Genomic DNA, 24547 nt, shown 5'->3' on the forward strand with positions numbered 1-24547 from the left:
GAAGAAGGTGAGGATGACTACACATGACCTAATTCTGCGATCTGTCCGGAGTCGTGCCCTTTTATATAAGCAAATGCTCTAGAAAAATCCTCTTTGTGTTTCTGACTCCCTGCTGTAGTTTTATCTTGTAAGTGGTTCTTCCAGGGTAATAATCTCTGTGTGTGGGAGGAAACACAGGATAAATATTATTTGCTATGTGAGATCTTTAAAAATTTCTTCAGAACACAGAGGGGATTTTTTTTGTTTTTTTTCATTCATTTGTGGTTATCATAGGTGTTTCCACCCAAAGATATGTTTCACCTATTTGTCAGAGAAGTGAGAAATGTTTGATTCATGGGACCATCACATCATGGAGTGGCTACAGTCATGTGTGATAAAGTTGCTCCATTCAATCTCCGATCACAGTGAAGAAGATCAGGACTGGCAGTAGATCCACAGTGAACAGAAATGTATTATCTATGCAGTGGAGAGGGGATACATGTCATTTGTGGGAAAACTCTTTTTTTCTTGAATATTACAAAGATCCAGGATTGAAGCACCTGGGGCCTGATGTCTTATCTTAGCAAGACTCCAATATTATCAAGTACCAGACATGAATGCTAAGTCTGTAACCATTTATAGCTGTGTCTCTAGTTAGAGAGACAGACAGACACAGATAATGGTGTAGTTCTCCAAAAGCTAAAAGTCAGGTAATACGTTTTTCTACTTTGAAGGGTGGAGGAAATGCAATGGGGATCATTTGGGACGACTCAATTCTGCATTAGTGATGAACCAGGTGACAAAGATAAAGCAAATCAGAAAGCACCAAAAGGTAAGAACTAAAAAACAATATCTATATGGTAATAATAATATACCTAGATATACTGTATCTAACAGGAAGCATATAAATGCACCATCTAAACTTTTTTTGCATTATCTGGCTAATTTGCAAATTTATTTCATGAAAATGAAAAGATAAATTATTTCTGCATCTCAAAAATGAAAAATTGGTCTTATTATTTCTTCAATTCTTGCAGGTACTGTAACTATAATATTTAAGGGGAGTCTGTCGCCCCCAAACTGCAAATGTAGCTACTTAAACATCTGTATAGTGGTCTTAGCCCCTGTACAAATCATATCAGTAACACACCTTTTAGTGTTGTAGTTGTAGAAATATTCACTTTTAATTCATATGCACACGAGGGTACTTCAGTGCACCCTTGACTTGGCCAATGGCTCGATGCAATCTCACAGCCTGCGCTCCTGGGGGATGTAATTTCATGCCAATCAACTGTATCCTATCCGGTCTGAGATTATGGACACACCCCCCCACCTTCCATATGAAGCTGAGACAGGACATCTAGCTTTGCAAGTGGTCTAGCTTCAGCAGCTCCAAGTGGAAAATCTCGCACCTTCAGCAGCCTAGCTGGTACCAAAACCTTCTTTTCAGGATGCATCCCTGCAGGGAGCCCAAGCTAATTAACTGCTTGAAAAAAATCAGCAACACAAATGGGAGCCATAACTTCATAGGGAGTTTTGGAGTTATGATACATCCTAGTTGTATACTGGATACATTTTCAAGATCTTGGGAATGGGCCAAACGCCTGCCGGGGTCTTGATCCGTTCTAGCACCTCAGGGTGGGGAGATATGTAAAACAGCTAGTAGAAGCCAGGTAGCAAAGCCATGTTTGATCTTTAAGCATAACGGGGGCCCAGCCAATCCAATGGCGCCAAAATCGACTCCTTATGACCTTCCATTCAGAAGTTATGAACCATGATAGGTTTTGGAGTTTCAGCTGCCAGAGCACAGGGGAGGGAATCTAGGGTCATCCCTGGGGTGGGAAGGGGATTAACCAACCAAGGGGTTAAGTGCTCATGCAAGGCTGCGGCCATTGTTCATTTCTGAGGGAGGTTACGCCATGTATCTTGCTGGAAGAAACCAGAAACAGCTGGCACACCCAGACCTCCCATGTGGTTAGAAGCACCAAGGCCAAACTTCAAGCTGATAACTGACTTTTGTATCATCTGCTTATACTTATTGTACTACCACCTGTATTTGCATATCTGACCATTGTATATGTATAACCATTGTGAACATCTTTATCAGTGATTTAGATGAAGGAATTGAGGGTAAACTGTTTACATTTCCTGATGACACCAAGCTAGGAGGGATAGCTAATACTAGAGAAGAAAGAGAGGATTCAAAATGATCTCAACAAACTGGAACTGTGGGCAGCAACTAACAGAATGGTTTTTAACAGGGAGAAATGCAAAGTCCTACATCTAGGCAAGAAAAATGAAAAAAAGCATATACAGAATGGGAGGAATAGGGCTAATCAACAGCACGTGTGAAAAAGATTTGTGTATACTAATAGATCACAGACTGAACATGAGTCAACAGTGTGATGCAGCAGCAAAAAAAGGCAAACACAATTCTGGGTTGCATTAACAGAAGCATACAGTCTAGATCACGTGAAGTAATTATGACCCTTTGCTCATCTTTGGTCAGACCTCATCTGGAATACTGTGTCCAGTTCTGGGCACCACATTTTAAAAAGACATTGAAAAACTGGAGCAAGTTCAGAGAAGAGCTACCAGGTGTCCAATCTGCAAACAATGTCCTATGAGCAACGGTTAGAGGATTTGGGAATGTTTAGCTTGCAAAAGAGAAGACAGAGGAGAATTAATAGCTGTCTACAAATATCTCAAGGGCTGTCCCATTGTAGGGGGATCAGCTTTTTTCTCATTTGCATATGGAAACACGAGAAGCAATGGAATGAAACTGAAAGGGAGAAAATACAGATTGGATATTAGAAAAACTTTTTGACAGTGAGGATGATCAATGAGTGAAACGGGCTGCCATGAGAGGTGGTGAGTTCTTCTTCAATGGAAGTCTTCAAACAGAGGCTGGAGAGACATCTGTCTGAGATGGTTTAGTGAATCCTTCATTGAGCAGGGGGTTGGACACGATGACTCTGGAGGTCCCTTCCAACTCTAACATTCTAGGATTCTATGTAGTATTTTGTCTAGTGTGCCCTTAAAGCGATTAAATATTTAATTTTTCCTTGAGCTGCTGTTTTATCTCGACCCACGAATCCACACATCCATGTTCTCGGTTTAACTTCACATGCTACTCGGGCTGGTTTCTGGCCCGATATAATCCCGTTAACAGACCAGGCTTATATCTAACAAGGAACTTTGTCAGTTGTACCGGGCTGGCAGGGCTCTGTTTCACTGTTGCTAGTAAAAGGGGTCTCTCAGCCTGCCAGGGTTGTGAGCGAATGTTGTGCCACGCCAGCGGGTGCCTGGGCCACCCTCTCTCACTCCCTGTATCTTCCTGTGACAATGTGGATGGGGGGTTGTCTGTGTAAAACTGTGCAGGGTACATTATGCAAATTTTTCTGCAACTACACAACTAAGATGTATGTTACATACTGGACTGGTATGATTTTTATAGGGCAGACTCCCATTATGGTGTATAAACATATCAATTCATTATTAGGAGTATGTAGACCTACTTATGCATTCTTATTTTGGTGAAAGAACATACAATTATTTAGTATTACATATGAAAAATGAGTAAATTCAGAAATATGCATACATTTGTAGACAATATGCATTAAGTTAGTGACACAAATTTCTTTTACAGGCTGGAGTCTTTTGATTTCCAGAGTTCAAAATAGGACACATGAAGAGGAGGAAGTGCCATTAAATTCTGTGTCCACAAGTCCATCAGACGGGGAAAAAGTTTAGGATCGTTCTATATTAGGTGGTTCATGTTTATTGCAGATACATCTCACTGACATTGGTAATGCACCAGAAAGTGTCTCTGATTGCGGAGATACTAATGCACTTCAAATATTGTTTTTTCTACCTACAGCAATATTACATACAACTGTTCCAGGTCGTATTCACTATATTTACTGTATACTTACAATAAATTGTGCCATATTCTTTCATTTCATACCCTCCCAACTCCATCACCAACCATAGATGTAATTTCTTCCATCTGCTACATCATCCGTGAAAATTATTCTTAGTTACTGCAATATCTTATATACGAGAGCATTGAATTTTCTCACTCTTTTTATGCTAGGTGTCTGATAAATCTCCACATATCACATATAACACAGATACAATAAACTCACAAAAGTTTGGATCATTCTCAGTTCTGCACAAAAGTACGAAAGGAGTAAATATAGTCGATGTGTAACACAAACATTATTCTATAGAGCTGCAATAACTGCCTACTATTCTCATTTACTAATTTCCCTCCATTTATACCAGTCAAATGCCCCAATTACAAATTCAGAATAAATTTACTGTTAAATGAACATGTCTGTAGATTTTTCGCCCCTAAACCACTATCATGGCGTAATACTGAAGAAGAGACGCTTTCTAAAGATGCTCCTGTCAAAAGTATAATTTGCAGGTGTATTGATAAGTTAGAATACAGCTCACACTATATGTAAATTACCCAGAAAGAGTTATCTGGGTGGTGTCAGTTTGGTGAAAAGTCCTGTCTGCAGTCACACCCATCTTGCCTGAACTAAGATCTCACAGGCCAGACCCGGCGTCAGCTCTGTGTGCAGCCTGTTCACCTTGCTTCAGTGCGCATGCGCCATGTACCACCAGAGCTAACTAGTAATGATGGTGGGTATTTTACATATAACTTACGCTGTATCATGACATTTTTTTTTGTAAATAGTGAAGTCTCCTTAGAAAGCTATCCTCCAGCTTGGTAACACTATGGTGGCGGTTTAGTGACTGAATATCTAGTAGCAGGTTCCTCTTCAATTAACTGGTCAGTTTATCTGATTAACTTTCACCTAGTAAAGTTCCGTTTATTGCAGAAATGCCCTTCTAGTCCAGGTTTAGACATACGCATTGTACGTGCATTCGCAGACCATGTTAAAATCGGATAGTACACGGACAGCACACGGTTATTGAATGGAGCGGTTCAGATGACAGTTTTTTCACATAGACTATGTACATATGGAAAAAAAAATCGCAGCATGCATAAATCCTATCTGGTTTTCAGATGAGACGCACCTATTCAAGTCTATGGGTGTACAAAAAAAACAAAAACGAAAACAGATCTCATATGGATCATCCATACAGCATCTTAGTTTTACAAATACATTGCCATTATTAATATAGGAAACTGTATTTGGTCTTGCAAATGTTTTTTTTTTAGCTAATGTTAATGTTTAACGAATGTGCCCTTCCAATAATAACACCCCCCCTTTCTTATAACAATGCAACAATGTCCCCCATCCTGGGCCTCTTCCTGCTATAATATCCCCCATTAAGTAACAATGTCCCGCGTCCTGGATCCTTTATTTAATAATGTCCGCCATCCTAACTCCTTCCTATAAAAATTATCTCCAACCTGGGCCCCTTCCAGTAATAATGTCTCCATTCCGGCCCCCTCTAGTAATAGTGTACCCCTTCCTTGGCCCTTCCAGTATTAATGCCCCCTATTCTGGGCCCCATACTATAAAAATGTCCCCATCCTGGACTTCTCATTCTCATTATATAATGGTCCCCATCCTGGCATACTGTCCTCCATCCTGGGCCTCTTCCTGGTATAATTTCCCCCATCTGGGCCTCTTCCTGGTATAATGTCCCCCATCCTGGGCCTCTTCCTGGTATAATGTCCCCCATCCTGGGCCTCTTCCTGGTATAATGTCTCCAATCCTGGGCCTCTTCCTGGTATAATGTCCCCCATCCTGGGCCTCTTCTTGATATAATGTCCCCCATCCTGGGCCTCTTCCTAGTATACTGTCCCCCATCCTGGGCATCTTCCTGGTATAATGTCCCCCATCCTGGGCCTCTTCCTGGTGTAATGTCCCCCGTCCTGGGCTTCTTCCTGGTATAATGTCCCTAATCCTGGGCCTCTTCCTAGTATAACGTCCCCCCATGGTGGGCCTCCTTCTGGTATAATGTCCCCCATCCTGGGCCTCTTCTTGGTATAATGTCTCCCATCCTGGGCCTCTTCCTGGTATAGTGTCCACAATCCTGGGCCTCTTCTTTTTGTAATGTTACCCATCCTAGGCCTCTTCTTGGCATAATGTCCCCCATTCTGGGCCTCTTCCTTGTATAATGTCACCCATACTGAGCATCTTCCAGTAATAATGTCCTTCTTTTTGATACAACACATTTAAAAAAAATAAATGATTCTTCTTACCTTCCTCCGCTCCCAAGACGTCCTCCTCTATAGCCAGCAAAGAAGCCGGCATCTGACTTCAGCGTGCCAGCACAGGCAGAGCATTACGTCACTACTGTTATGATCTGCTACAGAGACTAAGGAAAGAGAGGAGATCTGTCCCTACAATAGAACTAAACTAGATCCCTACGATGTAACGGGGAACCTGATCCTGCGATCAGACCCGCTAAAGTCCTCGGCTAGTCTGAACGCAGACCTATAGATGTGAGGGAGGGATCCCTACAAGATCTAGAGACTGGGAAAAGTTGGACACCTCCTAGCAGAAATAGTAGCAGTCAAAGACAAACACACAACAAAAAGGCATAGGGGTCAGAAGACCTAGCAAAACTAACAGAGAACGGCAACAGAGCAACAAGCTAGCTCAACAGTAGTAAATACAAATGAAGTCCAGCAAAGCCAGGAGGGCGGAGCCGGAATAAATAGGCAAAATGGTCATGTGACCAGCAAACTAAAAAAAAACTAACAGGAGAGTTGTAACAGTACCCCCTCTTCTAAGAGGATCCTCCGGATCCCCTAGGCCCAGGCTTACCAGGAAACCTCCTGTGAAATGCTCGGACAAGTATGGGAGCAGAAACATCATCCGCCCTCACCCATGAGTTATCCTCAGGTCCGAAACCCTTCCAAGCGACGAGATACTGCAAACTCCCTCTATACCGTCTAGAATTTAGGATGCGGGAAATTTCATATTCCCCGTCCTCCACCACCGGAGGAACATTGGCAGAGGCGTCACCATCCGATACATCAGATTTTTTCAACAGAGAAACATGAAACACCGGATTAATCCTCCAGGACGTAGGAAGCTCCAGCCTAACAGCAGATTGGTTAACTATCTGAAGTACCTTAAAGGGCCCTACGAACTTGGGACCCAATTTTTTAGAAGGAATCCTCAATCGCAGATTCTTAGAGGACAACCAAACCATGTCACCAACAGCAAACAAAACCTCTTGCCGTTTCCTATCAAAGTACCTCTTAGATTTCTTGTTAGCCTCCTGAAGATTACCACGCACATCCGTCCAAACGCTCTCCAAATCACCGGAAAAATTCTCCTCCTCAGGCACAGCCGAAACCAATTTGGAAAATGACCCAAAAGACGGATGTCTCCCAGAACAAAAAAAAAAAGGCGAACACCCAGCAGAAGAGGATGTATGGTTGTTAAGAGCAAATTCAGCAAGTGGCAGAAACTCAGACTACCCCTCTTGATTGTCTGCCACAAAACAACGCAAGAACTGCTCAACATCCTGGTTCTTCCTTTCTGTCTGGCCATTAGACTCAGGATGATATCCGGATGAAAACGACAAATGAACTCCCAACCTGTCACAAAAGGCACGCCAAAAACGAGCCACGAACTGAGGTCCCCTATCAGAAACAATGTCAGTAGGAACACCATGTAGTCTGACAATTTCCTTGACAAAGGCCTTGGCGAGTGTCTTAGCGCAAGGCAGTTTGATGAAGGGAACCAAGTGACACATCTTGCTAAAACGGTCCACGACCACCCAGATGACCGTGAAACCTTCAGAGGGAGGAAGGTCAGTAATAAAGTCCATAGCCAGATGTGTCCAAGGTGCACTAGGAACCTCCAGACGGCAAAGCAACCCCGCAGCAGGAGCATGCGAAGACTTGGATCTTGCACACACAGTACATTGGCGCACCCACTTAATGACTTCCTTCTGCCATCCAGACCACCAAAAACTGCGACCCACAAGTCTCTTGGTCTCAGAAATTCCTGGATGACCTGCCAACCGAGACTCATGACACTAAACAAACAAATCTCTCCTAAAGGTCCTAGGCACAAACAACCTCCCATGGGGAGTGTTAGATGGGGCATTCTCCTGTGCTTTAAGAATCTCATCCTCCAAAACGGAGTCCAAAGCAGCAATCACAACACCTTCTTGTAAAATGGTCTCCTCTTCCTCCTCAACACCGACCATGGGAGAAAAGCTGCGAGACAAAGCATCCGCTTTAACATTCTTGGTACCCGGGATGTAAGTAACGGAAAAATTAAACCGCGAGAAAAAAAGTGCTCACCTAGCCTGACGGGCATTCAAGCGCTTGGCAGCATCAAGATAGATCAGATTTTTATGATCAGTGAAAACCTGAATGGGAAATTCAGCACCTTCCAAGAGATGACGCCAGTGTTCAAATGCGTGTTTAATCGCCAGCAATTCCCGATTACCAATATCGTAATTAAGTTCAGTCTCGGAAAATTTTTTTGAAAAAAAGGCACAGGGATGTACTCCATCCTTGTTTTCCTGAGACAACACCGCACCAACCCCCACCGAAGAAGCATCAACCTCAACCAAAAACGGCTTAGTCACATCAGGCTGCATAAGGATGGGGGCAGAGCTGAACCTCTCCTTTAGAAACACAAAAGCTTCAATGGCCTCAGAAGTCCACTGAACCGCATTAGCACCTTTCCTGGTGAGATCGGTCAGCGGTTTGACAATAATAGAAATTTTTTTTATGAATTTTCTGTAATAATTGGCGAAACCCAAAAACCTCTGTATCGATTTCAAACCAATAGGCCTAGGCCATTCCTGCACAGCTTGAACTTTAACCGGGTCCGTCTCAAAACCTTCACTGGAGATAATGTAGCCCAAAAAACTAATTCTCTGTACAGCGAACTCACATTTCTCCAGCTTAGCAAAAAGCGAATTGTCCATTAATAACTGTAATACCTCACGTACTCTCCGCCAATGAGACTCCAGATCCGGCGAATAAATCAAAATGTCATCCAAATACACAACCACATTTTTGCCGATTAAAGGTCTAAGGATGTCATTAATAAGATTCTGAAAAAATGCTGGAGCATTGGTAAGACCAAAAGGCATAACCAGATTCTCAAAATGACCCACAGGAGTGTTAAAAGCAGTCTTCCATTCATCACCCTCCTTCATGCGCAACAAATTGTATGCCCCCCGGAGATCAATTTTAGAGAACCACTTGGCCCCCACTAACTGGTTAAATAAATCAGGAATCAATGGCAGTGGGTAAGGATTGCCTACAATAATTTTATTAATCTCACGAAAGTCCAGACAAGGACGTAAACCGCCATCTTTTTTTTTTACAAAAAAAAATCCAACAGCCACAGGAGACTTGGAAGGCCTAATGTGACCGGCGGCCAAGCTTGTCTGTATGTATTCTTCCAAAGCCTTTCTTTCAGGAATAGTAAGATTAAATAAACGACTCTTAGGAAGAGTCGAGCCAGGGACAAATTCAATGGTACAATCATAGTCTCTATGGGGAGGCAAAACCTGCGACTCCTCCTCAGAAAAAACTCTCCAAAAATCCTGAATAGGTACAGGCAATTCCCCTCTATCCACAGCAGCAATGCACCCGTTACAACACTTGTCATAACACTTAGGGCTCCAGGACTTAATTTCATTGGTAGACCAATCCAGTACAGGATTGTGCAATTTTAACCAGGGTAACCCCAATATTACTGGAGAAGGCAAATTATCCAATACCACCAAATCCAAATTCTCTTGATGAATATCATTAATAGTGAGGGGAAATTCACAGACCTTATGAGTAACACTCTTCAAGGGAGAGCCATCGACAGAAACCACAGCAATAGGGGATGACAAAGTTTTAGGTTCTAATCTAAGTTTTTCCAAGAATCCCCCATCAATCACATTCAGAGTAGATCCACAATCCACAAATACCCGAAATTCAATTAATTCATCCTGAGCAGCGGTAGTAGCAGATAGGAATACTCCCTTAGAATTTAAACAGGCAATACGAGCATGACTGACCATTTTTTTTTCTTTCTTCTTACGAAGCACACAGCTCTTAATAAACTGACAAGAATTTCCGCAATAGAAACACAAGCCTTCAGAAAGTCGGCGGTCTTTTTCCTGAGAGCGGGGTGCCATCGCCCCAATTTCCATCGGCTCTCCATTGTCAGCTCAGAACCTCTCAGGACTCGAAGCTGACATAGCAGAGGATTTGCTCTCATTAACCCTTTCACGCAGTCTCCTGTCCACCCGTATAGCTAATTGCATTGCCTCCTGCAAGTTTCCAGGTGTGGGATAAGCAATCAGTAAATCCTTTACCCTTTCACATAGCCCTGCAAGAAACAAGCTTTTCAAAGCAGAATCGTTCCACCCCACCTGGGCAGACCACCGACGGAAGTGAGAACAATATTTTTCCACATTACCTGATCCCTGCCTCAAACGTCTTAATTCAGACTCAGCAGATGAGACACGATCAGGATCATCGTACAACAAACCCAAAGCAGAAAAAAAACTATCCACTGATCTAAAGCACGGATCACTAGGTTGGAGAGAGAAGGCCCATCCCTGAGGATCTTTGCGCAAAAGTGACATTATGATCCCTATGCGCTGTGATTCATCACCAGAGGATCCGGGTCTCAAACGAAAATATAATAGACAAGCATTTTTAAAAGAAAAAAATCTTGTTGTTCGCCAAAAAATAGATCAGGCAGACGTACCTTAGGTTCCACAAAATGCGCTCCAGAACAGCTACTCACGTGTTGTTGGAGCTTGGTCACCTCCAGAGAGAGTCCCTGCAAGCGTTGAGCCAAATCTTGCACCGAGACCATGATGAAAAACTGGAGGTCTTTCCTTAGAGAAATTTTTTTTTTTTTTTTTATGGCTGGACTTACTGTTATGATCTGCTACAGAGACTAAGGAAAGAGAGGAGATCTGTCCCTACAATAGAACTAAACTAGATCCCTATGATGTAACGGGGAACCTGATCCTGCGATCAGACCCGCTAAAGTCCTCGGCTAGTCTGAACGCAGACCTATAGATGTGAGGGAGGGATCCCTACAAGATCTAGGGACTGGGAAAAGTTGGACACCTCCTAGCAGAAATAGTAGCAGTCAAAGACAAACACACAACAAAAAGGCATAGGGGTCAGAAGACCTAGCAAAACTAACAGAGAACGGCAACAGAGCAACAAGCTAGCTCAACAGTAGTAAATACAAATGAAGTCCAGCAAAGCCAGGAGGGCGGAGCCGGAATAAATAGGCAAAATGGTCATGTGACCAGCAAACTAAAAAAAAACTAACAGGAGAGTTGTAACAACTACCATGTGCCGTCTGTGAAGTCGACGTCAGTTGCCGGCCTCTGATTGGCTGGCAGCATGTATTGCAGTGCAGGGAGCTGGCGGGTCTCTGCACCGCATTACATTTTGCTGAATTATGATAAAATTGGAGCTGTAAAAAACGTCAGTGCTTCTCTATGACAGTGAAAGCAATGGGCAACTTGAAACAATCACAAGAATTCTGACCATGACGAAATTATTGCAACTATTGGACAACTTTTATATGCTACAAGAAACATTGAATTTGAACACAAGTCATGGGAATGCTGCAATGCTATCACGACATGCGTAAGCCTGGAGGTCAAGCATAGCAGCAATAGTTTTGAAACTGGGATTGTATGGTGAGAACTCAAGGACAGGTTTTTAGTAATGGCTGATGCAGTCTCACGGAGGATGTGGCTCATTGGTATGCCACTGGGAAATTCAGCGAATGCTACACAGCAATTGCAAACCGTAGGGTGTTTCAGAACTACTAATCTCTGCTTAGTGCTTACCTTTACCTCCTTCTTCCTTCTTTACCTGGTGAGGTGTCATCCACAATGTAAGGCCACAGCCCCACTGTCAGTATTTGGTCAGTATTTTTTCTCAGGAGTGGGAGCCAAAACCAGAAGTGGGTGATGAATGCAGAATTGGTGACTTGTTTCTATTATACCTTTTCTCTGATTGTTCCTCACCTGGTTTTGGCTCCCACTCCTGAGAAAAAATACTGACCGAATACTTACCAAATACTGATAGTGGGGCCATGGCCTAAGAAGGCAACCTGGCCTCAGTGGGTAATAGCAGCCAACTGTTGGCAATTTGTAGCCTACTATGGTCATGTTACTATAGCTAATCTCATCTCTTGCTGACTTGGGGTTTTCTGGTCTGTATAACTCCAAGAACCACTTTTGTATTTTTTACTTGTTTTCATACAATTTTTTCCGTTATTGTTCAAAATGAATATGTACAATTCCGATTTCCTCTATAATTATGAATTTTTAGCAGAATGTGCACTGATGCCTAAAATGAGAGGCGTAGTAATGTGAAAAGATAGTGGACTGTTAACACAGATGACTTTCATTTACATTAGTATTAATGCATATGTATCATGGTGAACAGAAATCATTACTAAATGTGCTGGATCACTATAATTGTCTGCTGGTGTATGAACAATTCTCTGCTTTAAATCTGCTTTTCTATATCAGTAAAATATAATCATTGCACGTCGTCAGTAGATTACAAATGTATCCGGTTCATCCATTTATTAGCTGCATGAGAGCAAAAAAATTGTCTTGGCTTTTGTAATACTTTTTATGGAATCGTACATTTATATCAGTTTTACATGTATATTCATAATAAATATTATTTACATATCGCTGTGAAGTGTCTATACTGTAATAATTAGGGAATAACTGCAGGCCGAATACAGAATTGGAAGATTCTGTTGTGTTTCCTATTACAATCTCTTACATTGGGTTTTATGCTATCTTTTATATAATTTTCCATTATAAACAGAAGCCAATGCGCAGTGCCACTTCTTGCGAAATGGACAACAGAACTCTTAGATCTGAATGACTTTGAAATGGGTTCATCAGATTCTGCTGCTTTTAAAATTTTTATTGGGATCCAACGGGTAACGTTTCTCCTTGTGGAGAGTGACATGTTAATCATGTCTAGGTGGGGAGACCTTTAAGCAATGCTCCTCAGGGAAATATGCAAATTGTGTCATCAGAGAGGAAGAGGACTAGAACTCTAGTGCCACCTACAGAAAGTAGCAATCCTAAAAGTCAATATTGACTCTCTTAGGAGCCTTGTCACATGACTTAGGATAAAAGCCAGAACCAAAATCTCAGTTTGCAGACACTGTGATTCGGGGTACTGCCCCTTGTCAGTGCAAAAAGTGTGATCTTGTTTGGTTGGGTGAGAGGCGTCTGACCGGGATCCAAGGGGTAATGTTTCTCCTTGCTGAGAGTGACATGTTAAGCATGTGTAGGTGGGGAGACTTTTAAGCTACAATGCTCCACTGGGAAATATGCAAATTGTCTCTTCAGAGAGGAAGAGGACTAGAACTCTAGTGCCAGCTATGGGAAGTAGCAAGAGTTCTAAGAGATCTAAGGATTTCTGCTATTTATAGGTGGCACTAGAGTTCTAGTTCTCTTCCTTTCTGAATAGACAATTTGCAAACTTTTTATTAGATTTTGTCAAAATGAAATAAACATATAGGTAACAAAGTAATACACATAATGAACGCAGTCTTGGAAATACATTGTAAATATATGACAAGATAATCATTGTTCAGTCCAAGAGTTCAGACTACTTGTAGAGGAAGTTCAGGATGTCTAGTGGAGAGCGAGAAGCTCAAGAATTGGAGATGATTCTTCATGAACAAACGGCGACCCTCAAAGAAGTTTACTATTCGTTAACTAAGAGAAAGGTATTCCAAGACTGACAGGGGTAGCAAGGGCCCCGGGCAGTTTAGAAGGTGCGGGCCCCCCCCCCCACCCACACACCCACACACACACACACCTGATGTATCACATGTCATAAGATCCCCTGTGATAGATCATGGGATAGTTCACGTGAAATTAATTTGGCACAATATTAATTCTAATAATTTTTTTAGGCTGTGTGCCCACTATGCGTTTTTTAAGCGTTTCCGCAGCTGCAATTCCGCTGCAGAAACACTTAAAAAACGCTTGGTAGAAGGTCTGCCATGTTCCCCAATGATAATCCGCATGTGCTGTGCACATGCTGCGGAAATTTCCGCTGCGGATTATCATTGCGGAAAAATCCGCAGCATTACCAATTATTTTGCAGAAGCGCTGCTTTTTTGCTGCCATTGACTTGCATTGGAACGCATGGAATCCGCATCACTGCATCTGTACATGCAGAATCCATGCGTTTCAATGTGCGGATGGTACCCGGGTTTGGAGAAGAGGAGACTCTCCTCCGGACCCGAGTACCATAGAACCTGTAAAAAAAGAATAAAATAAAAAATAAATATTATACTTACCTTCTGATGGCCCCCGGTGTCTTTATCCGATGCGTCCTGGCTTGCCGGCTGCTCACGATGGTCTGAAAAGGACCTGCCGTGACGTCATTTAGTCATGTGACGGGTCACGCGATCGCTGACGTCGGCAGGCCATCAGAAGGTAATTATATATTTTTTATTTTTACCATTCTTTTACGGTCACACTATATAAATCCATGCTGGTTGCATGGATTTATATAGTGTGACCAAGTTGTCAAGCACTTTCCAAGTGATGCTAAAATCGCTTGGAAAGCGCTTGACAACCCGCAGGCGGAAATGCATACAACCCGCAGGCGGAAATGCATGTGAAGAACGCTTCACATCCGCATGTCCCTGGCAGGAAAAACGCATGTACAATCCGCATGTACAATCCGCATGCATTTTTTCTGCCAGGGAGATGCAGAAACGCTCAAAAAAATCCGGAGCATTTCAGCATCATGGGCACATAGCCTTACATTAATTGTATGACTCAATGTGGAGCACACGTAGCCATCTATACACAGTGGGGGCCCGCACGGTGCCATCTATGCACAGCGGGGGGCCGCACGGTGCCATCTATACACAGCGGGGGGACCGCACGGTGACATCTATACACAGCGGGGGGCCGCACGGTGCCATCTATACACAGCGGGGGGTCACACGGTGCCATCTATACACAACAGGGGGCCGCACGGTGCCATCTATACACAGCGGGGGGGCGCACGGTGCCATCTATATACAGCAGGGGGCCGCACGGTGCCATCTATACACAGCGGGGGGCCGCACGGTGCCATCTATACACTGCAGGGGGCTGCACGGTGCCATCTATACACTGCAGGGGGCCGCACGGTGCCATCTATACACAGCAGGGGTCCGCACGGTGCCATCTATACACAGCAGGAGGCCGCACTGTGCCATCTACACACAGCAGGGGGTTGCACGGTGCCATCTACACACATCAGGGGCCGCACGGTGCCATCTATACACAGCAGGGGGCCGCACGGTGCCATCTATACACAGCAGGGGGCCGCACGGTGCCATCTATACACAGCAGGGTGCCGCACAGTGCCATCTATACACAGCGGGAGGCCGCACGGTGCCATCTATACACAGCGGGAGGCTGCACGGTGCCATCTATACACAGCGGGAGGCTGCACAGTGCCATCTATACACAGCAGGGGGCCACACGGCGCCATCTATACACAGCAGGGGGCCGCACGTAGCCATCTATACACAGCAGGGGGCCGCACGGAGCCGTCTATACACAGCAGGAGGCCACACGGCGCCATCTATACACAGCGGGAGGCCGTACGGTGCCATCTATACACAGCAGGGGGCCGCACGGTGCCATGTATACACAGCAGAGGGCCGCACGGTGCCATCTATACACAGCAGGGGGCCGCACGGCGCCATCTATACACAGCAGGGGGCCGCACGGCGCCATCTATACACAGCGGGAGGCCGCACGTAGCCATCTATACACAGCGGGAGTCCGCGTGGCGCCATCTATACACAGCGGGAGGTCGCACGGCGCCATCTATACACAGCGGGAGGCCGCACGGTGCCATCTATACACGTAGCCATCTATACACAACAGGAGGCCGCACTGCGCCATCTATACACAGCAGGAGGCCGCACTGCGCCATCTATACACAGCGGGAGGCCGCACGGCGCCATCTATACACAGCGGGAGGCCGCACGGCGCCATCTATACTTAGCGGGAGGCCGCACGGCACCATCTATACACAGCAGGAGGCCGCACGGCGCCATCTATACACAGCGGGAGGCCGCACGGCGCCATCTATACACAGCGGGAGGCCGCACGGCACCATCTATACACAGCAGGAGGCCGCACGGCGCCATCTATACACAATGGGAGGCCGCACGGCGCCATCTATACACAGCGGGAGGCCACACGTAGCCATCTATACACAGTGGGAGTCCGCGTGGCGCCATCTATACACAGCGGGAGGCCGCACGGCGCCATCTATACACAGCGGGAGGCCGCACGGTGCCATCTATACACGTAGCCATCTATACACAACAGGAGGCCGCACTGCGCCATCTATACACAGCAGGAGGCCGCACTGCGCCATCTATACACAGCGGGAGGCCGCACGGCGCCATCTATACACAGCGGGAGGCCGCACGGCACCATCTATACACAGCAGGAGGCCGCACGGCGCCATCTATACACAGCGGGAGGCCGCACGGTGCGATCTATACACAGCAGGAGGCCGCACGGCACCATCTATACACAGCAGGAGGCCGCACTGCGCCATCTATACACAGCAGGAGGCCGCACTGTGCCATCTATACACAGCAGGAGGCCGCACGGCGCCATCTATACACAGCGGGAGGCCGCACGGTGCCATCTATACACAGCAGGAGGCCGCACGGCGCCATCTATACACAGCGGGAGGCCGCACGGTGCCATCTATACACAGCGGGAGGCCCCATGGCGCCATCTATACACAGCAGGAGGCCCCATGGCGCCATCTATACACAGCAGGAGGCCGCACAGCGCCATCTATACACAGCGGGAGGCCGTACGGTGCCATCTATACACAGCAGGGGGCCGCACGGTGCCATGTATACACAGCAGAGGGCTGCACGGTGCCATCTATACACAGCAGGGGGCCGCACAGTGCCATCTATACACAGCAGGGGGCCGCACGGTGCCATCTATACACAGCAGGGGGGCGCACGGTGCCATCTATACACAGCAGGGGGCCGCACGTAGCCATCTATACACAGCAGGAGGCCGCACGGCGCCATCTATACACAGCAGGAGGCCACACGGCGCCATCTATACACAGCGGGAAGCCGCACGTAGCCATCTATACACAGCGGGAGTCCGCGTGGCGCCATCTATACACAGCGGGAGGTCGCACGGCGCCATCTATACACAGCGGGAGGCCGCACGGTGCCATCTATACACGTAGCCATCTATACACAACAGGAGGCCGCACTGCGCCATCTATACACAGCAGGAGGCCGCACTGCGCCATCTATACACAGCGGGAGGCCGCACGGCGCCATCTATACACAGCGGGAGGCCGCACGGCGCCATCTATACATAGCGGGAGGCCGCACGGCGCCATCTATACACAGCGGGAGGCCGCACGGCACCATCTATACACAGCAGGAGGCCGCACGGCGCCATCTATACACAGCGGGAGGCCGCACGGCGCCATCTATACACAGCGGGAGGCCGCACGGCACCATCTATACACAGCAGGAGGCCGCACGGCGCCATCTATACACAGTGGGAGGCCGCACGGCGCCATCTATACACAGCGGGAGGCCGCACGTAGCCATCTATACACAGCTGAAGTCCGCGTGGCGCCATCTATACACAGCGGGAGGCCGCATGGCACCATCTATACACAGCGGGAGGCCGCAAGGTGCCATCTATACACGTAGCCATCTATACACAACAGGAGGCCGCACTGCGCCATCTATACACAGCAGGAGGCCGCACTGCGCCATCTATACACAGCGGGAGGCCGCACGGCGCCATCTATACACAGCGGGAGGCCGCACGGCACCATCTATACACAGCAGGAGGCCGCACGGCGCCATCTATACACAGCGGGAGGCCGCACGGCGCGATCTATACACAGCAGGAGGCCGCACGGCGCCATCTATACACAGCAGGAGGCCGCACTGCGCCATCTATACACAGCAGGAGGCCGCACTGTGCCATCTATACACAGCAGGAGGCCGCACGGCGCCATCTATACACAGCGGGAGGCCGCACGGCGCCATCTATACCCAGCGGGAGGCCGCACGGCACCATCTATACACAGCGGGAGGCCGCACGGTGCTATCTATACACAGCGGGAGGCCGCACGGCACCATCTATACACAGCAGGAGGCCGCACGGCACCATCTATACACAGTGGGAGGCCGCACGGTGCTATCTATACACAGCGGGAGGCCGCACGGCACCATCTATACACAGCAGGAGGCCGCACGGCGCCATCTATACACAGCGGGAGGCCGCACGGCGCCATCTATACACAGCGGGAGGCCGCACGGCGCCATCTATACACAGCAGGAGGCCGCACGGCGCCATCTATACACAGCGGGAGGCCGCACGGCGCCATCTATACACAGCGGGAGGCCGCACGGCGCCATCTATACACAGCGGGAGGCCGCACGGCGCCATCTATACACAGCGGGAGGCCGCACGGCACCATCTATACACAGCTGGAGGCCGCAAGGCGCCATCTATACACAGCGGGAGGCCGCACGGCGCCATCTATACACAGCGGGAGGCCGCACGGCGCCATCTATACACAGCGGGAGGCCGCACGGCACCATTTATACACAGCAGGAGGCCGCACAGCGCCATCTATACACAGCGGGAGGCCGCACGGCGCCATCTATACACAGCAGGAGGCCGCACGGCGCCATCTATACACAGCGGGAGGCCGCACTGCGCCATCTATACACAGCAGGAGGCCACACTGTGCCATCTATACACAGCAGGAGGCTGCACGGCGCCATCTATACCCAGCGGGAGGCCGCACGTAGCCATCTATACACAGCAGGAGGCCGCACTGTGCCATCTATATACAGCGGGAGGCCGCACGGCGCCATCTATACACAGCGGGAGGCCGCACGGTGCCCCCCCAGAGACAGAAGGAGGCCGCACGGCGCCATCTATACTCAGCAGGAGGCTTCACGCAGTCAAGTACACACACAAACATATACAGACATATACATACATGCTTAAACACATTTGAAACACAAAAATACATATAAACAGACATCACACAATTATGTCTGCCTGCACACACACACTCACTCAATCACACACACACACACACACTCACTCACTTTCACACACTCTCACACACTCACCATCCCCCGGCTTGGCTCCAGTCCTCCTGCTCCTCTCCAGTCCTCCTGCTCCTCTCCGATGCAGGCTGCAGCATTGCAGGCCGGGTGCGCACTGTGTGACGTCACAGCTAGGAGACAAGGCCATGCACAGGGCCGGGTGTCCTAGCTGTGACGCGGCCGGGCCAGCACAGGGAAGTTAACTGCTGCAGTGCTGGCCCGGCAAAAAAGAAGTAGCGGCCGTGCGCCGCTGCTGGGGGAGCGGTCCGGGGCCCCCCGCCACTGTCTGCCTGTATGCCGTGCCCCTGTGTATGCTGGGCCCTGCCTGACATCATGTGGCAGGACGGTCCCAGCATCATTCAAACTGCCCGCCCCGGTGGATCTGCAGCTGGCCGGATGGGAGCGGCTGTGTGATGCAGCGTGTCTGTGAGTGGCTGCTTTGAACTTTGGGACCACCCTGCTTGACGTCATGTGGCAGGGCGGTCCCAGAGTTCAAAGCAGCCACTCACAGACACGCTGCATGTATATGCACTAGCGCCGGCGGGAAATTTAAATGATGTTGGGACCGCCCTGCCACATGACGTCAGGCAGGGCGGTACCAACAGCATATAAACTGCACGCCCATGCTAGTGAATATACAGCCGCGGCAGCAAGATGGGAGCGTCATGTGGCACTGGGAGGGCAGCGCGACACAGTATGATTCAAACCACCTACAGCTGCGGGCCCGCAAAGGTGGTCATCTAAACCTTCGGCCAGCACGGCGGTAACCGATAAAAAAGGCGCATTATAATGGGAGCAATTCATGGGCCCCCTGGAGTCTCAGGGCCCCGGGCGGTAGCCCATATTGCCCTCATTATAATCCGCCTATGGATGTTGGGACCGCCCTGCCACATGACGTCAGGCAGGGCGGTACCAACAGCATTTAAACTGCACGCCCATGCTAGTGAATATACAGCCGCGGCGGCCAGATGGGAGCGTCATGTGGCACTGGTAGGGCGGAGCAACACAGTATGATTCAAACCGCCTACAGCTGCGGGCCCGCAGCGGTGATCATCTAAACCTTCGGCCAGCGCGGCAGTAACCGATAAAAATGGCGCATTATAATGAGAGCAATTCATGGGCCCCCTGGAGCCTCAGGGCCCCGGGCGGTAGCCCATATTGCCCTCATTATAATCCGCCTATGAAGACTGACTATATTTAACTCACAGATTGCTGTAACCAAAAGTATGTAATATTAAAGGTTCAAACAGGAAACAAATGGGGAAAGAGGAATTGGCAAGGGACATATAAGAAAAGTAGTAAAAATGGGAGGAAGGAGAAAAGGAGACTGGTATGGAGACTGACACATGTTTCTGTGATGATGTTGTTGGAAAAATAGCTTGAGTGTTCCAGAGAGAAAAATAGTTTTTTGGATTCAAACACTCTTTAGCTATGTGCACACAGAGATTTCAAGAAATTTATAGAAAAGAAACTGAGCAGAAACTCTTCAAATCTCAAAACTCCTCAAAGAGTAACTTGACAGTGTGGAAAAGCCTCTCTTCTAAGCTTAGACTACAGCGATAACTGAGGAAACCATGAAACTTGTCAAAGAATTTTAAAGGAGTATCTTTGGTCATCAGACTGTGATCTAAAGTGCAATTAAGCTTTGGTAAAGACAACAGCCCAAAGAACAAGAACACGTCCACATCAGAAAAGCTCAAAAGAAACAAAAACAAGTTTGGAGGAACTAGTCCTGACATTTTTTGTAGGATCTTATGGCTAAAGGATTAATGGTAACATGCTCTGTTGTATATGGTGGTAAAAGGTTTAATGCCAATATCCTGAGGGTAAGTGGTGGTCAAGGTGATGATGATAATGTCCAATCCTCCTCTCCCACTACATATGTCGGAAAGCCACCAAGTACATTAGATGGTCAGCAAATCCTACTGAAATCGAGGGATTCAACTCATTTTAATGTGTATGGGGTCCTTATACATCTGAAAAACCGAGCATATGGCTAACCCTGTGTGTCTGGACAGGTGAAATATGCCCGTTTTTATTTTTCTGGATGTGTAAGATGCAAAATAATATCTGTGTCCAGATGAGTGACTTTACGCATACTCCTGTGTGTCTGGACAAGTGAGTGTCCTCCTGACTCGGTGCATCTGGATCAGTGAGTGTACATCTTAGCCAGTGTGCTGGTCAGATTAATATATGTCTAGTAGAGATGAATGAATTTTTTCAAGTGGAATTGTATTCTCATTGAATTTTAAAATTCCGATGTTTTGCAATTCGCTCTGCATGAATTCACCAAAATAGAGGCCAGCTGCAGTTGACATTTTGCTGAACTAGAGAGGGTCAAATAAATGGTAAAAAAAAAAAGAAAACTCACCTCACCGCTCACCTGTCCTGTCATCCCTAAGCCAGACGTCCTGCCTTCAGCGTCTCTTCTTTCTCCTTCCCCCGTCAAACGCGTTCTTTTCAGCCTTGTTCACTCCTGGCCAGATATTTCGGCTGGGCTATGCCTCGGACATCACAGTGCGTTGTGCCGTTGCGGCGAATGTTATAACAACACAACGTTACGATGCACGTCACCTGATGGACACCATGGCACAAAGTTACGTCAGTCAGAGGCCTTACTGAGCCGAAAACCAGGGCTTAAAGTGAAAAAGGCTAAAGGGAATGCATGTGATGGAGAAAAGAAGAGACACTGAGTCTGGCGGGCTGTGTGGATGGGAGGATAGGTGAGTGGTGAAGTGAGTGCTAATTTTTTTACATCCTATGTTTATTATGCTCTGGGGTCTGGAGAGATAAGTGCATTTGAGTGTAGATCTGGCCCCATTTATCTGGACACACAAGTGCTTCTCACTAAATTAGAATAATTTATTTCAGTTCTTCAATACAAAAAGTGAAATTCATATATTATATAGAGTCATTACAGATAGAGTGAGCTATTTCAAGTATTTCTGTTAATGTTGATGATTATGGTTTACAGCCAATGAAAACACAAAAGTCATTATCTCAGTAAATTAGAATACTTTATAACAACAGCTTGAAAAATGTTTTTAAAATCCGAAATATTGGCCTACTGAAATGTATGTTCAGTAAATGCACTCAATACTTGGTCGGGGCTCCTTTTGCATCAGTTAATGCATCAATGCGGCGTGGCATGGAAGCGATCAGCCTGTGGCACTGCTGAGGGGTTATGGAAGCCCAGGTTGCTTTGATAGCAGCCTTCAGCTCGTCTGCATTGTTGGGTCTGGTGTTTCTCATCTTCCTCTTGACAATACCCCATAGATTCTCTATAGGGTTAAAGTCAGGCGAGTTTGCTGGCCAATCAAGCACAGTGATACTGTTATTTATAAACCAGGCATTGGTACTTTTGGCAGTGTGGACAGGTGCCAAGTCCTGCTGGAGAATGAAATTTCCATCGCCAAAAAGCTTGTCGGCAGAGGGAAGCATGAAGTGCTCTAAAATTTCCTGCTAGACGGCTGCGCTGACTTTGGTCTTGATAAAACACAGTGGACCTACACCAGCAGATGACATGGCTCCCCAAACCATCACTGATTGTGGAAACTTCACACTAGACCTCAAGCAGCTTGGATTGTGGCCTCTCCACTCTTCCTCCAGACTCTGGGACCTTGATTTCCAAATGAAATGCAAAATTTACTTTCATCTGAAAACAACAGCTTGGACCACTGAGCAACAGTCCAGGTCTTTTAGGACACGTACTATATGTGCAGGGTCAGCATTGTGAATGGGGATGATGCGAGGGTGGGATTGGAAATAAACTGGGCAATTGCCCAGGACCCCCATTTCTAAAACGATCCTCAGCCTTTACAAGCCAGAAACTGCACTGATAATGTCAGTTCTGCATTATCAGTTCAGTTTTCAAGTCCACAAGTGCAGAAGGACTAGTAGCGACTTCACTGTCTGTCATCCTGCTTGAGTATGGATAAACCAAACAGGAGGTGGAAGAGAAAAAGAGAGCCTGGTGTGTCATCTGCACTCTATGTGTGTGTATGCGTAACATATAATGTGTTTATGTAATATGCAGTGTTTGTCTATGTGTAAATTGCAGTATGTTTGTGTAACAAGCAGTGTGTGTGTAAAATGCAGTGTGTGTTTGTGTGACATGCAGTGAGTGTAACATGCAGTGTGTGTCTAATCTGCAGTGTGTATAGCATGCAGTGTCTATGTATAATTTGAAGAGAGTGTGGGTAACAATGCAGTGTGTATATGTGTGTAAAATGCGGTGTGAACAGAATGTGTGAACAGTGGGCAGTGTGAACAGATTGTATATGTGTACTATGCAATGTGTGTAATGTGCAGTATGTGTTTGTAACATAAGAACCCTCAGAGAAGCAATACATAAGATAATATAAATATATAAATCTTTATTAAGTGAATAAAATTACAAAACAATTAATAAAGCAGGGGAATCACAAAGTCACAAAGGAAGGATGACATGCACATTACGAGGAGACTGCAAAATGGTATGAATCATACATGAAGAGGTAATAGGGTCCAAATTGGAACAATGACATATAACATGCAGCCAACAAACAGTAATGGCAAATTGATACATATGACATTTATACAATAAAAGAGTTCTAAAGTAGAAAAGGTGGTAATGCAGAGTCAAAACTAAATGCTACCCATGATGTCTTCTCTTTCTGGAATGGCACCAGCTCCATGTACGATTTGGTTAAAAGCCTTCATCAGGCCATGGTGTCAGACCTGCAGGAAACAGCTTTTATATCCCCATAGACTTAAAGGGTTATTTGATGAAAACACATTATCACTAGTGTTGAGCGAGCACTAAAATGCTCGGGTGCTCGAAGCTCGGGCTGAGCTCACCATGATACTCGGGTGCTCAACCCGAGCAACGAGCCCAATGTTAGTCTATGGGAGACCCGAGCATTTTAGCGGCAGCACCCCCGGCAGTCTGTAGAAAGCCAAAAAAGTGCCCAAAACGATAGTGACAGTGCTCAAATGACATGGGGACAGCATGGGCATCGCCCCAGGAAGCATTTCCGACCTCCTGGTCACTGCTGTCAACAACGTGGTCAGAGGTATTAAGCCACTTTTACGGGCTCACAATAAAACGTTCAAAAACTAAACTGAAACGGTTTTCATGTGAAATATGTTAAGGAAGTTCCTTTCCAGGGTAAAGACTTATGTATAAGGTAAAATAAATAACCAAAAGCAAAAATACTCCTCCACACCTTGGGCTATGTTCACAAGTAGCATTTTTTATGCGTTTTTGCACTTTTGTATTGCTTTCAACCGTGACAAATGCATTCACCGGGAAATGTCATTTTAACATTTTACAACCTTATCTGGCCATGTGCTGTATGGCACATGCATACAGTGCTGAAAAGACATGGGAACAGCATGGAGAAGACCCCTGGAAGCATCTCTGACACCCAGGTCAATGTCTAAAAGTGTGCACA

General features: G+C 46.6%; 1 protein-coding gene across 5 annotated transcripts in view; it reads left to right on the forward strand.

Moving 5' to 3' along the window:
- Positions 1–24547, forward strand: part of LOC141234485 (integrin alpha-E-like) — a 356506-nt gene that overhangs the window by 139629 nt on the left and 192330 nt on the right. For all 5 annotated transcript variants that reach the window (XM_073668020.1, XM_073668018.1, XM_073668016.1 and 2 more), the window contains exon 15: positions 714–811. In XM_073668020.1, the coding sequence (XP_073524121.1) occupies positions 714–811 (98 nt within the window). The remainder of the gene's footprint in view (positions 1–713; positions 812–24547) is intronic.

Source organism: Phyllobates terribilis, unplaced genomic scaffold, assembly GCF_046119375.1.
Source record: "Phyllobates terribilis strain yellow unplaced genomic scaffold, ASM4611937v1 Scaffold_2__4_contigs__length_985480577, whole genome shotgun sequence".
Classification (NCBI taxonomy): Eukaryota; Metazoa; Chordata; class Amphibia; order Anura; family Dendrobatidae; genus Phyllobates; species Phyllobates terribilis.